This window comes from Euprymna scolopes, chromosome 44 (assembly GCF_053919585.1).
Source record: "Euprymna scolopes isolate OS-2025 chromosome 44, ASM5391958v1, whole genome shotgun sequence".
Taxonomy (NCBI): Eukaryota; Metazoa; Mollusca; class Cephalopoda; order Sepiida; family Sepiolidae; genus Euprymna; species Euprymna scolopes.
In genome coordinates this window covers 15,251,111-15,266,043 of record NC_136525.1, presented here as the reverse complement: position 1 = coordinate 15,266,043, position 14,933 = coordinate 15,251,111, and the positions used below count along the sequence as shown (strand labels likewise).

The 14,933-nt window shown below is 34.7% G+C and overlaps 1 protein-coding gene across 1 annotated transcript in view; it reads right to left on the bottom strand.

The window, feature by feature from the left end:
* LOC145268706 (BBSome complex member BBS4-like) overlaps positions 1–14,933 on the bottom strand; it is a 46,434-nt gene that overhangs the window by 22,878 nt on the left and 8,623 nt on the right. The window contains exons 2-3 of the mRNA XM_080124243.1: positions 8,030–8,150; positions 1,490–1,633 (exon numbers count right to left, since the gene is read on the bottom strand). Of these exons, the coding sequence (XP_079980369.1) occupies positions 1,490–1,633; positions 8,030–8,150 (265 nt within the window). The remainder of the gene's footprint in view (positions 1–1,489; positions 1,634–8,029; positions 8,151–14,933) is intronic.

Genomic DNA, 14,933 nt, shown 5'->3' with positions numbered 1-14,933 from the left:
ATTAAAATATAGTTTTTTTGGTCAGTGAGAAAATATACAGAAATCTTTTGTATTTACCGAAATTCTAATTTCTTCAAATTATGTGGTTGTTGGCTTGTAAGAAGTTTCTTTCGGCTGGATTTTCATCATAGAAACGTTACCAGAGTTCTTAACAGTAAGTCAGCAATTTAACAATTTAATTAATTCCTGAACATCTCTGGGGAATGTGGTATAGTGTATTCATGTAGCAAGTTGAGATAACTTAAAGAGTGTATACATTTTATTGGGACACCCTGTGTTTGCCGTTTTGGCACCTCATCGTAATACAGCTTCCTATTCCAGTAACCTCTTTCCCACAACTGCAGGCTTGTAGAACTTTTTCTATTGACTGTTTTTTTTTTTCTACCTATAAACTTGTTTTTTTTTTTAAGATTAAGGCCAATAGGCAGCTCTTGTCTTTGCAAAAACCATCTTTTTTTCTTGTTAGTAAATTTTGTTTCTACCAGCGGGGAGGGAGGGGGGGGGCGCTTGGCTTTGTCTGGTCATAAAATACGTTTAAATATGATATTTTAATTTATCCAGATTTTGTATATATTATTATAGAGTCATGATTTCAAAAGTTTTAAAAAAAAAAATATTTAAGTGCCATCAGCTAGAATTGAAACCAAAAGCAAAACTGTAGCATTCAAAGCTGGTGATGTTACCACTGTACCAACGAGACACGTATATAGACTGATTAAAAATTAAAAATAAACTAAGATGAATGTACAAAATGTTTAATGATTTTTTAAAATTTTAACCCCTTTTTGACCCCTTAAAAACTATTTTAATCAGCTAAACATCCATAAAAGAACGGTACATGAAAAAAGTCCAATCATTTGAGGCTCCTAATACCACTAGTCTGTCCTTGTTTACGGTGCTACAACCTGGACACTCACCAAAAGATTGGAAAGAAAACTAGATGGCACATACACCCGTATGCTAAGAACAATATTAAATATATCTTGGCAAAATCATCCCACGAAGCAGCAACTTTATGGCAATCTACCTGCCATATCTAATACCATCAGAGAAAGACACCTACGATTTGCCGGTCATTGTCTGAGGAGCAAGCATGAATTGGTGAGTGATGTATTGCTATGGACTCCACGACACGGATGCGCAAGCGGAGGACGACCTAGATCCACGTACATCCAACAAATAGCACACAACGCCAACTGTGAACCTGAAGCTCTGAGGCAACTGATGGAAGACAGGAAACTCTAGAGAGGAAGAGTCACATTGGTCCGGGCAGGGAGCCCGTCATGATGATGATGATGATGAGTACCACTCTGCAACTTTTAGTTCTGGAAGGGATAGAGTTTGAAAATATGGAGACAGACAGACAGACAGGTTTTTATATATTAGATTAAATAGTGAGTTTTGACTTTTTTTCTGAGCCTTTACCATTCCACAAAACTAAAAAAAAGCTAACACTGGTCGAACTAATGTGATAACGATAATCACTCACCATCGACGTAGAGTGCATATTCACACAGGCCTCCCGTATCTGCCAATAGTTCTTTGATTAAAAGTTTACACGTCTCAAAATCTTTCCTCACATAATGGAGATGGATTAACCAGTTTCGGCGTTCAAATGACGGCAATTCTGGTGCTGGCAAGAAAATTGAAAAAAAAAAAAAATAAATAAATAAATAAACGTGTATAAATAAACATAACTTGCAAATTAAAAATAAATGTATAAATAAACCAGTTGAATACAGGGTGTCCCAATAAAATGTATACACTCTTTAAATGACCACGAAACCAACATTTATTATAAGAAAGAAAAGTTTCATACATCAAAATACTGTGAACAAATATAGAAACCAACTAATTATCGAAAGTGTTCAAATGATTGGCCATTGTGGTTCATGAACAGCTGACAATTGTTTTGTTTAATCCTATTAAGTTTGTACGCGAGATCCAGTTCTCTTTTTGCTTCTCGCAAAATCGGTTCTCTCGATCGCTCGAACACTTTCTCACACCCGAGGCTATTCTCTATCTCTATAAATCTATTATCAGATCTGGCTGTCAAATTTGGGCTGGCTGGTGAACCTCGGTTCCATTTTAGGTTTCTTAATAAGGTGCAGAAACGTTTCTGTAATTGGACTGGTCCCATCCTTTCTTCTCTGCAACCTCTCTCTCACAGATGTGATGTTGCTAGTCTCAGTCTATTTTTAGAAATTCTCTTGTGGCATACGTTTTTCAGAATTGTCTAATCCATTCTCTGCTTTCTTTATTCCAGCGTGTTTGACTCATTGGTCAAGTGGTCTACATCTACAGGGTGTCCCAATAAAATGTATACACTCTTTAAATGACCACGAAACTAACATTTATTATAAGAAAGAAAAGTTTCATACATCAAAATACTGTGAACAAATATAGAAACCAACTAATTATCCAAAGTGTTCAAATTGTTGGGCATTGTGGTTCATGAACAGCTGACAACGCTCACTGATTGAATCGAACACGTTCCTAATCAGTTGGTTGACACATCTTTCAACGGTTGCTTTCAACTCATTCATTGTAGCTCGTTTTGTGGTGTGAACCCTGTGTTTAACATACCCTTCACATCGCCCCCCCCCCCAAAATCCAAAGGGGCTCAAATCCGGTGAGCGTGGACAGTACTCTATACTTCCTCTTCGTCTTAACTATCTGTTTTGCAGATGACTATCAAGATATGCTTTTCCGTCATGATGGTAATGGGGACGTGCTCCATCCTGCTGGAAGTGCCATTCTGTATTCCTAAACTCTCTTGGTAACGTAGCATAGCGTATTCATGTAACAAGAGGAGATAATTTAAAGAGTGTATACATTTTATTGGGACACCCTGTATGTGTCCCAGGATGGGTAAGAACGATATACTCAGCATTATTATATTTTTTACTTTTTTTTTTTAGATGTTGATTATTTGGTTTATTGGAATTATTTAGACTACTGTTCTCATCTGCAGCATGAAGTGATATGTAATATAGAATACCACGACCGACTCAAATTCCTGCGATACCAATTAATTGTATGGTTTCATTTTTATTTTTTATTTTTTGGTACTTCTGCACTTTTGTTACTGTGCTGAAATAATATTTTGAAAGCCATTCTTAACATAGGGAGAGAAGGGTCTTTTGTAACTATTCTGTGCTTCCACCTAACAATTTAATAAAAAAAAAATTTTTTTAATAGAATATATTTGTTGTTTTCAAGTTAGTTTCTATTTAACCCATAGTTGGGATCCTAACAGGTACTACCACTCCGGGTCAGAGTGGACCTGGGAGCAATGGCAATTAAAGGGAGGCTCCACACTCCCCAAAGCCTACAAGCTGGGGCCTCACCACTGGATATAGTTTAAGGTTATATCCAGGGCCAAAAAGTCCATGCAATATACTTTCTTCTCGTATTCATTAATTGGAGAAATTATACTTCAAAAACATATTATAGTTATTTTAAAATAAGGAGTTACTTTCGAATCACCCTGTGTGTATATATATATATATATATATATATATATATATATATATATATATATATATCCAGAAAAATCAAAGATGGTATTGATATCATAAAAATAATGCACTACTCTTTGGGGGGGGGGGGTCAGCTTTACGTAACCCTGCCTAAATCCTTTTTTTCTTTTCTTTTTAAATTTAATAAGGTCTTATTTTTCTGATGAGTCAAGGTGGAAAAGATTTAAAAAATTGACATAATAATTATATGACTGTTTCTGCGCTATGAAACAGGTGCTGTCAAGAATTGAACATTTTAACATTCTGAAAGAAATAAAACTATAAGATGAACAACATCTTGGAATTTGGAATATAGCTGTTCTGTCATTTAGATGTATGCGCTCTGTAGTTATATTTAACGTACATCGAGCTTCATAAATACAAAGGATTGGTATAAATAAAAGGATCGGTATAAATAAAAAGGATTGGTATAAATTAAAAGGATTGGTATAAATTAAAAGGATTGGTATAAATTAAAAGGATTGGTATAAATAAAAGGATTGGTATAAATAAAAGGATTGGTATAAATAAAAGGATTGGTATAAATAAAAGGATTGGTATAAATAAAAGGATTGGTATAAATAAAAAGGATTGGTATAAATAAAAAGGATTGGTATAAATAAAAGGATTGGTATAAATAAAAGGATTGGTATAAATAAAAGGATTGGTATAAATAAAAGGATTGGTATAGATAAAAGGATTAGTATAGATAAAAGGATTAGTATAAATAAAAAGGATTGGTATAAATAAAAGGATTGGTATAAATAAAAGGATTGGTATAAATAAAAGGATTGGTATAAATAAAAAGGATTGGTATAAATAAAAAGGATTGGTATAAATAAAAAGGATTGGTATAAATAAAAAGGATTGGTATAAATAAAAAGGATTGGTATAAATAAAAAGGATTGGTATAAATAAAAGGATTGGTATAAATAAAAAGGATTGGTATAAATAAAAGGTTTGGTATAAATAAAAGGATTGGTATAAATAAAAAGGATTGGTATAAATAAAAAGGATTGGTATAAATAAAAGGATTAGTATAAATAAAAGGATTAGTATAGATAAAAGGATTAGTATAAATAAAAAGGATTGGTATAAATAAAAAGGATTAGTATAAATAAAAAGGATTGGTATAAATAAAAAGGATTGGTATAAATAAAAGGTGAAATATAATTGAATAAACATATTTTTCCCATAAACATATTTAATATTTTGGTAAAATATCTTCCTTTCAATTATATTTCCCTATTTCAACGTCTCTATCAACTGCGCCACGGGCCCCGAAGGGCGATCAAGGTTGGATTCTTTGATCTTATAAATCCACATTTATTTATTATCTGATCTTCCATAGTCGGGTCCGTACCGATTGGTATATATATATATTATTCCTTATTGGAATTTTTATTTTTGAGATGAGCATTGTATGTTAATTTTATTTTTTATTTCGGACTATTAGTCTCATCTTATCTTTTTATTGGTGCACAACGTTTCGGCCAACTTCCTCTGGCCTTCGTCAGGTGGTAACCGCGACGGATAGGAACTTCGAATCTCCTAACTGCATTCTCAGCCATCACTGCCATCCGGTACAGGTACATTCCAAAATCCAAATATTTCATTTTCATGCAAAACAGCTTCCTCCAGCATATCAAAATTTTGGTATATTTTTTATAGATCTGTTTCATTATGCAGAAACAAACAGTTATGTCATTACCGGCTCTTTTCATGCATATACTCTTCAGAAAAATTAGAATCTCTTTACTTAGATAGAAAAAAAATGTATGTATAATATTAATAATAATAAAGGAGAACACCTCTTTATGTGCATGTCTGTCCTTAAAAAAAAGAAAGAAATTTCTAACGAGCTATATTGATCAATCACTTAAGCAAGCTTGTGAAAAAAAAAAAAAAGAAAAAAAGGAGTCAATATAAAGGAAAGGTTACTATGTTTAAGTTTTAGTAAACTAAGTTTTTGTTTGGTGATGGAGGTACTTTACAAAGTGATCGGTGTGTAGGATGATTTAATTTTTTAGTTTCACTGATAACTATTTGTTTCGGGAAAGATGTATGCAGGTGACGTGAGTGAGGGGTAATGTATGTTGCTCTTGGGAGCCTTTGGGAACGGACCAATCTGATGGGTAACAAACAGAGAGAGAGGCGAGATTGTTAAAGTGTCTCTAATTCCCTCTTTTGTTGTAGACGCTTTGTGTGTAGAACCCAGGTGAACCTCTTCCAAGACATATCTTAATCACAAGAGGTTAACAGAAGAAGTCTCCGAGCAACAGGGACTATTCCAGTTGCTTACTCAGTGAAGGAATTAAGGTGTTTATCACTCAGTAGTGTATCTTAAATATAAGTATATTCACATATACAGGGTGATCAAAAAAAAAAAAACATAGGACATTCAATTGTTTTTCTGAGCATTTTGCAGTCAACGGAGAAAAAAAGGCCAAAGACCCTAGTGTTTTGATGTTATGTTTTGAATATAATAAACTAGTTATGACCAAAGTTTTATTTCATTCGGACAAAACACTAAGAAACGAGGCCTAATTAGAGTTGGAGCCCGTTTTTTTTTGGTCACCCTGTACAATTTGTGCACACCAACATCCATCAATGACGCAACAATTATTTGCTCTTGCCTTAGTTTTTGATTTATCCAACAGGTGGCGTCACTACTTCCTATTTCGCATTCTTTTTTCTGCTTCCGTTCTCTATCTCTCTTTCGCCCGAACATCTGATGTGATCAAACGTACATTCCGTTTGTCTCGACAGGTGTAACCTTCATTTTAAGGTGAAGATACAAGACAACAATCAACTTACAATGATCACACCTTTTCTCAAGATAAGACGACACACGTCTACAACGACATTAATGAATTTATCTGAACACTCGGTACACATGCATTCACAATGAACTTATCAGAACCTTACCTGTTCGCACATATTTACGTACAACGAATATTTTAAGATTACGTGTGCTCATATGCATACACCCACACACTCTCATCCGCATGCTTATACGTGTACACCCACACACATACACTCATATTTGGGCTGGTGCATCTGCTACTAGTCTCTCGCTCCTAGACAAAGTTAAAAAAAGAGTCGCCAATCTGATAGGCCCTGAACTGGCATCTAAACTTCAGCCTCTGTCCCACCGACGAAACGTTGCATCCCTCTGCCTGTTCTACAAGTATTTTAATGGTGAATGCTCTGACGAACTGCAGACACTTATGCCCCCACGACGTAGACACCTTCGACAGGCAGCTAAATCCCACCCCCACACAGTAGAGATCCCTAGATGTAAAAGATCTTTCTACTCCAGTAGTTTCTTCCCCAGAACCGCTAGACTCTGGAATTCCATTCCAGGTCTCTGCTTCCCCAACAGTACTGACATGCAGAAGTTCAAGTGCAATGTGAACCGACATCTTGCTGCCCAAAATCCCAACATAGTGCCCCAGTAGTTGTTGGCCCTGATAGAAGCCCCCTACACCAAAGTGGCAATGCGCCTTGTTTGGGGTGAAAATGTAAAAAAAAATGTTCTTTTGTCATTGTTTGTAAATAAATGGCTTCTTTATACATGTAATTCGGTATTTTGTTGCAATCTTTTGAGATCACGCAAATATCCTCCACAAATTTGTGTGTGAACGTAATAAAAATATTTATGTTTTTTGGATTGCTCGGAAAATTATTCTCACATTGGGTGTAAATTTGTAATGGAATTTACATGAGGAAAAATAAGAAAAAAAATAACAAATAAAACGCCCAGACCAAGGGAGATAATTCCCCAATAAAAAAAACTTTTCTTAGAGTCGCTTCTCTTGCACTGTGTTTTAAAAAAAAAAAAAAAAAAACAAGACAAAAACGCACGTGGGATGTCTATCCACGGTTTCGTAAAACATTTTTTTTTTTTCATTAATATTAACAATTAGCATAAGGATTCAGTAAAAATTGAATTATAAGAAATTATCCTAGTGACCCCTGGAGATTGATCTTTTTCCATGGTCTGATTTCCTGCAATGCAGAGCTAACCCCTATTCCTTAGTTGAAAAAAAAAAAAAAAAATGGATTTAATACCCGACGAAAGTCATAGATTTCAACAACCGAAATGTTGTGTCAACAATACCCAAAATGAGAATAATTGTCCGCACCATCAAAGCAATGCAAAAACATTCATACCTCATCTCAATAATTCAGAATTACATAATGGAAGTAGTTCTGCGGTTCTAGCTTCCCTTTAATAGAATTAATGATACTTTGTTAACATGTTACCTAATGATATTAACCTATTAAGCATTAGTTAAACAGTGTTACTATGTATAGATTAGTATAGTATACTATAAATAGTTTAGTGGGTAAGATATCTAACTGACAACATCAAGGTTGTTGCTATCACACATTTTAACCCGGGCAACCCTAGTAGTCAAAACTCACTGAAAAATGTGGTTCTTACAGAGTCACAAAGTAAAATAATAAAAAATTGAAACATTGGAATAAAAAATGTAGCTAACCTTTTTGTAATTTAGCTGAGGCAGTAGCAGCAGTTACTGGACGGGATTGCCCCGATGTTGTGTTCGGAAGCGAAGCTGAACTGGTACTTGCATCCACAGCAGACATGACCGACCCATTTTCCTTTATAAAAAAGAAAAAGGGAATATTGAAAAGTGGATGTGAATGATAAAACATGGCAAAGTTACGAATGAAACAAAGATTTTCTCACATAAGAAACCTCAGTAGCTTTTTCTTATTAACAATGAGTACTATATTAAAAAAAAAAAAAAGAAAAAAAAGAAAATCAAATGTACAGTATAACTGAAAAGTAACTCTTTGTTATTATCTAAATATTAATTTACTTGTCCGTATGTCCAATGTCACCTAAAAACCATCATCAACGCAAACACAATTTAATGAGAAACGAATTACCTCCCTTTATAGTCGCTCTTTATCAGTTAAAAATCATTAAAACCATTTCCTCTCCAAAAATTTTCAAAATCACACAAAAACAAAACCATTATCATCGCAAATATTAAATGAGAAACGAATTACCTCCCTTTATAGTCGCCCTTTATCAGTTAAAAATCATTAAAACCATTTCCTCTCCAAAAATGTCAGACATTCATCCACAATTTCAGTCACTCCAACTGTGATATCTGTTTAAGATTTTTAATTCTTTCGTTGCAATTGTTTGTATTTCTCATGCACTTGGTTCACAGGGTATATTTGACAAGTAGTTTCTAAAATTCTTTTTAAGGAGTTCGGTTGCTCTGATAATCGGAAGGATACAATAATCAGAATGATAGAGATCTTCCTAAGATTTCAGTTCCTGTTCATGTTGGTATTTTTTTTTTTTTTTTGTTCCATTTTACTTTAATCAAAGTTCTCAGATATCAAATGGCCGCCTCCTGCCCGGGGTTAACACTTGAACTCTATACGAGATTCATAAATATTCAAATATTCTTTTCAAGTTCTCCTTTATATCTTAAATACCAAGTTAGTGAAGAGGGTTTTTTTTTTTTATTATCACACTTTCACCCCTAACAAGGCACATCGCCACTTTGATGTAGGGGGCTACTATCAGGAACCTAAGTTGCAGGGATACTATGTAGGGAGTTGAGCAGCAAGATGTCTGTTTACATTACCCTTGAACTTCTGCATGTCAGTACAGTTGGGGAAGCAGGAAACCGGAAGAGAATTCCAAAGTCCTGCAGTTCTGGGGAAGAAGTAAAAGGCTTCCTTACATCTAGGGATCTCAACTGTGTAAGGGTGGGACTTCGCTGCTTGTTGGGTTTTTCGGGGGTATTTTCGTCGAGGGGGGTACAATAGCTTGTAGTCCGTCAGAGCATCCGCCATTAAAATACTTGTAAAACAGGCGGAGGGATGCAACATTACGTCGGTGGGAACATAATTTTCCTCTCCTCAATTGACCATTTAAATATGTTTTAAAATATCTTTATTGAGGTCTCTTGGTCGTACTGGATTCCAGGACAAGAATTCATCTATTCTGGTGGAGTATCCAGTTTTGTGCTATTACTTGAGGTAACATCACTTGGAGAAGGTGAACCATTCCTCGTAGAAGCCAGTGTTAGTTAGCCATACTGAGATCTTATTTGGGCTATGAATTTTTTTTTTTTTTAAATTACCTTTTCACCCCAAACAAGGCACATTGCCACTTTGATGTAGGGGCTACTATCAGGGACATAAGCTACAGGGGTATTGTGTGAGGAGTTGGGCAGCAAGATGTCGGTTCACGTTGCACTTGAACTTCTGCATGTCAGTACAGTTGAGGAAGCAGGAACCCGGACGGGAATTCCAAAGTCTAGTGGTTCTGGGGAAGAAACTACTGGAGTAGAAGACTCTCTTACATCTAGGGATTTCTACTGTGTGGGGGTGGGATTTTGCTGCTTGTTGGGGGTATTTACGTCAAGGGGGTACAAGTGCTTGCAGTTCGTCAGAGCATTCACTGTTAAAGTACTTGTAGAACAGGCAGAGGGATGCTACATTTTGTCGATGGGACAGAGGCTGAAGCTTAGATGACAGTTCAGGACCTATCAGGTTGGCAACTCTCTTTTGAACCTTGTTTAGGAGTGAGAGACTAGTAGCAGATGCACCAGTCCAAATATGACGACAATACTCCATACATGGGTGAATGGTGGCCTTAGAGAGGTACAGAATACCATGTGATTTTGAATATTTGTTATACATTTTGTTCATTCATCTTATTTTTAATCGGTGCATATGTGTCACACAGATACAGTGGTAACGTCACCAGCTTTGAATGGTACAATTTTGCTTTTGGTTTCGATTCTAGCTGATGGTACCCAAATACTTTTATTTTTTATTTTTGAAATCACGATGATGTTGTTCCCTTTATGGCTGCTATCTGTATTTCCTTACAGCTTGGTCTTCCAAGGATTGCTTCTAAGTATTTCTGAAGATTCTTTTTCATTAAACCAATTTCTTCTATCACAACCGGTGTAACGTTTATTTCTTTCAGAGACCAGGTCGTTTTTTAGATTATTTTTAGGTCCTGATATTTTGTTATCTTTTCCTCTTCAGCTCTATTAAGGCCAAAATCAACTGGGACTGTGACATCGATAAGGATTGCAGTTCTTTCGGGCTTGTTCCATTTGTGTTTTATTTTACTTCGGTCAAAGTTCTCAGAAATCAAGGGACCCCCCTACCTGGGGCTAACACTTGAACTCTACATGAGATACATAGATATTCGAATGTTCCATTAAACTTCTTTATCTCTCAAACACCGAGTTAGTAAAGAAATTGAGAACATAATTTTTCTCTCCCCCATTAACCATTTTCATATGTTGTGGTATATCTTTTGTTTTGGTTTCTTGGTCTTACTGGATTTCAGGACAAGAATTTATCTAGTCTGGTGGAGTATCCAGCTTCGTGTTATTGCTTGAGGTAATATCACTTGAAGGTGCACCATTCCTCGTAAAAGCTAATGTGGGTTAGGCATAGTGATGAGATCTTATTTGAGCTGCGTATAGGAAATGTGATTTTGAATATTTAGTCAGGGTTTACTTCCAGAGAAAAGTATCCTCATGCCAGGTTGTCTTGACAAACCCCTGAAAAACCTTAGATACTCAAGGATAGTGTCTAGTAGGCATTCAAGTTCTCTTTATGGGTGCATTATTTTACATCACTCAAAGTTCTTAGAAATCAAGGGGTCCCTTTCCTGGGCCAAACATTTGATCTTTTTATGAGATGCATAGATATTCAATTATTCCAGTAAAGGTCTCATTTACCTCTCAGACACTGCATTAGTAAAGAAGATAACCATTTATATATGTTATATTAGATGTTTCTTGTGGTCTCTTGGTCTTACTGGATTCCTGGACAAGAATTCACCTAGTCTGGTGGAGTATCCAGTTTCATGCTGTCACTTGAGGTAACATCACTTGGAGAAGATGCACCATTCCTTGTAAAAGCTAATGTGGGTTAACCATAGAAAAGAGATCTCATTTGGGCTGCGAATACAAAATGTGATTTTCAATATTTACTCGGGGGTTTACTTGTAGAGAAACGTATTCTCATGCCAGGTTGTCCTGACAAACCCTTGTACAGAAAAACAAACCCTTGCTTTGTTTTTGTTTTTTTGTTTTTTTAATTTTCTTATCAGTTTGTTCAAGCTGAGGATGGATCAGACATTCACCAGCTAACTCATATTCCAACCGAGAGATCTTTTTAAGATTCTGATCGTCCCTTTCGGTGCAATTATTTGAATCCCTCTTGCACTTAGTTCATCAGGTATATTTGCCACATAGTTTTAAAAATTCATATATATATATATATATATATATATATGTATTTTTTTAACAATCAATTTTAATACCTTTTAAATGGTATTTTATTGATAATTGTACCAATATTGACTTCGGTTTAGCTCGATGAGAATTCAGAGCAATATAATTTATATAATCGGAAAAACAACACCTTTTATTTATTAGTACACAATTTTTGTTTTTATTATTTTTTAAGACATGTTATTATATATTTTTTTTCCTTAGTCTGACAGCTGTTTCGAAGGGTAAAAAGACAAACGGTTGTTTTAATTATAGCATACCGAATCTTCATTATTTACCGTTCTCTTCAGAGACAATTAAAATCAAATTAATTACAGTCAAAATTTGTTTTTTAAAAACTCACATGGGGATGGAAAAATTTTTAAAGATGGCAACCTCGATAAAAAAATTCCATCCCCATGTGAGTTTTTAAAAAACAAATTTTGACTGTAATTAATTTGATTTTAATTGTCTCTGAAGAGAACGGTAAATAATGAAGATTCGGTATGCTATAATTAAAACAACCGTTTGTCTTTTTACCCTTTGAAACAGCTGTCAGACTAAGGAAAAAAAATATATAATAACATGTCTTAAAAAATAATAAAAACAAAAATTGTGTACTAATAAATAAAAGGTGTTGTTTTTCCGATTATATAAAATATATATATATATATATATATGCATACACTAGCAGTTCAGCCCGGCTTTGCTCAGGCCCTATGTACTGTTCATAACTTTATGTTCATTTGTCTATATATATATATATATATATATATATATATATAAAAAGTTTGGCTCATGTCCAGGTAACCTACATCTAAAATTTCAAGTGTTTAGACCGAAAATTGGCGGAGGAGTTTGGTAGAATCTGCAACGGTCAACTCTTTCAACCATGACCTCTTGGCAGCCAAATTTTTGCCCAAAACTGATTAAAAAGCTTGTTGCATGTCTGAATACCCTTTATGTAAAATTTCAAATGTTTAAACCCAAAATTAGCTGAATAATTTGCTAGAAACGGCAAAGGTCAAATCTTTTACACTTTGACCCCTTGGCAGCCAAATTTTCGGTCTAAAATCGATTAAAAAGCTTGCCCTATGTCTGAATACACTTTTTGTAAAATTTCAAATGTTTAGACCAAAAATTGACTGAGTAATTTGGTAGAGACTGCAGAGGTCAATTTTTTTTTAACTTTGACCCTAATTCTAACCCCTTAACATTTGTTTTGGACATGGATCAAATTAAAAAATTTGATCCATGTCCAAGTAACCTACATCTAAAATTTCAAGTGTTTAGACACAAAATTAACGGAGGAGTTTTGTAGAGTTTTCAAAAGTCAAATCGTTGAACTTTGATCCCTTGACAGCCAAATCTCTGGCCAAAAACTCGATTAAAAAGATTTTCCCAAATCTCAATAGTCCTTATGTCACATCTCTAGTCTGTAGACTGAAAATTGACAGAGTAGTTTGGTAGGGAAATGTGCACACACAGACAATTTTACTTTTATAGATATATTAGCATTTCAGCACGGCGTTGCCCGGTTATTTGGAGGTGTATGTTGAGCAATAAAAAAAAATTTTTTTTAAAAGCGATAAATTTTTTTAATTCTGACCTCTACTATGACCCCTTAAAATTTATTGTTTTGGACTAAAATCAAGTTATTAAGTTAAATCCATGTCCAAGGAACCTATATCTAAAATTTCAAGTGTTTAGACCAAAAATTGGTGGAGGAGTTTGGTAGAGTTCTCAAAGGTCAAATCGTTGAACTTTGACCCCTTAACAGCCAAATTTCTGGCTGAAAACCGATCACAAAGATTTTCCCAAATCTCAGTACCCTGTATATCAAATTTCGAGTCTCTAGACTTAAAATTGACAGAGTTATTGCGCAGGGAAATGTACACACACACAGATACACAGACACGTTCACTTTTATAGATATATAGATAGATATACACATTTGAGAAGTGAAATCAATTTGGACTGATTAGCAAAATAAGTAAAGAAGAAAACCCGAGTAACTAAATATTCAAAGAGTTATTTACAACACGTCAACAGAATAGGACTCCAAACAGAACACCAACCAAAGATGTTTGTGGTAGTCTGCAATCAAATAACACTCCATCGTATTAAAACTTGCAAAACTGGCATATAATCACAAAGAAATTACTCATCACAATGTACCCCCCAACCTCCCCACATTAAGAACGGCTTTCTGAATAGACACCCCTTCCCAACCTCCCATGTTAAGAACGGCTTTCTGAAGAGACACCCCTTCCCAACATCCCCATGTTAAGAACGGCTTTCTGAATAGACACCCTCTCCCCATGTTAAGAACCACCATTACCGAAAAAAAATAATAATTTATTAATCTTTTTCTTTAAAAAAAAAAAGTGCTAGTGCAGAGAGTGATCCGCGCTATTTTTTAAATCGTATTTCCAAGTTTAATTAAAGTTTAATTATGTTTTTTTATTCAATTGTAAGATTGAAGTATAGAATAGGTACAAAACACCCTCCCCTCCCCATGTTAAGAATGGCTTTTTAAATAATAACGTTATTATTTCAGCACGGATCACTCTCTGCACTAGTACCATCGTATTAAAACTTGCAAAACTGGCATATAATCACAAAGAAATGACTCATCACAAAAGAATTCCAATAATTAAGCAATAAAAGTTTAATAGAACAATATGCTCTTTTCTTTGACGAAAGCCGTTTAAAAAACATCTGCAGAAATGTTTATACTTTCAAGTCTCAACATAAAATTTGATACATATTTAAAATTACACTTATTTTAAAAAAGAAAAAAAATACAGAAAAGTCTTTGATATACATACTCGTCGTGGAATCACATGGGTTTTGCTACTAACTTTTCTATTTGGCTAGTAAACGAAAATATTTAGTTGTGTAGAGCCCTGAGTAGGCATTCAAGTTCTCTCCTAGGAGGCATTCAAGTTCTCTCCTAGGAGGCATTCAAGTTCTCTCCTAGGAGGCATTCAAGTTCTCTCCTAGGAGGCATTCAAGTTCTCTCCTAGGAGGCATTCAAGTTCTCTCCTAGGAGGCATTCAAGTTCTCTCCTAGGAAGCATTCAAGTTCTCTCCTAGGAAGCATTCAAGTTCTC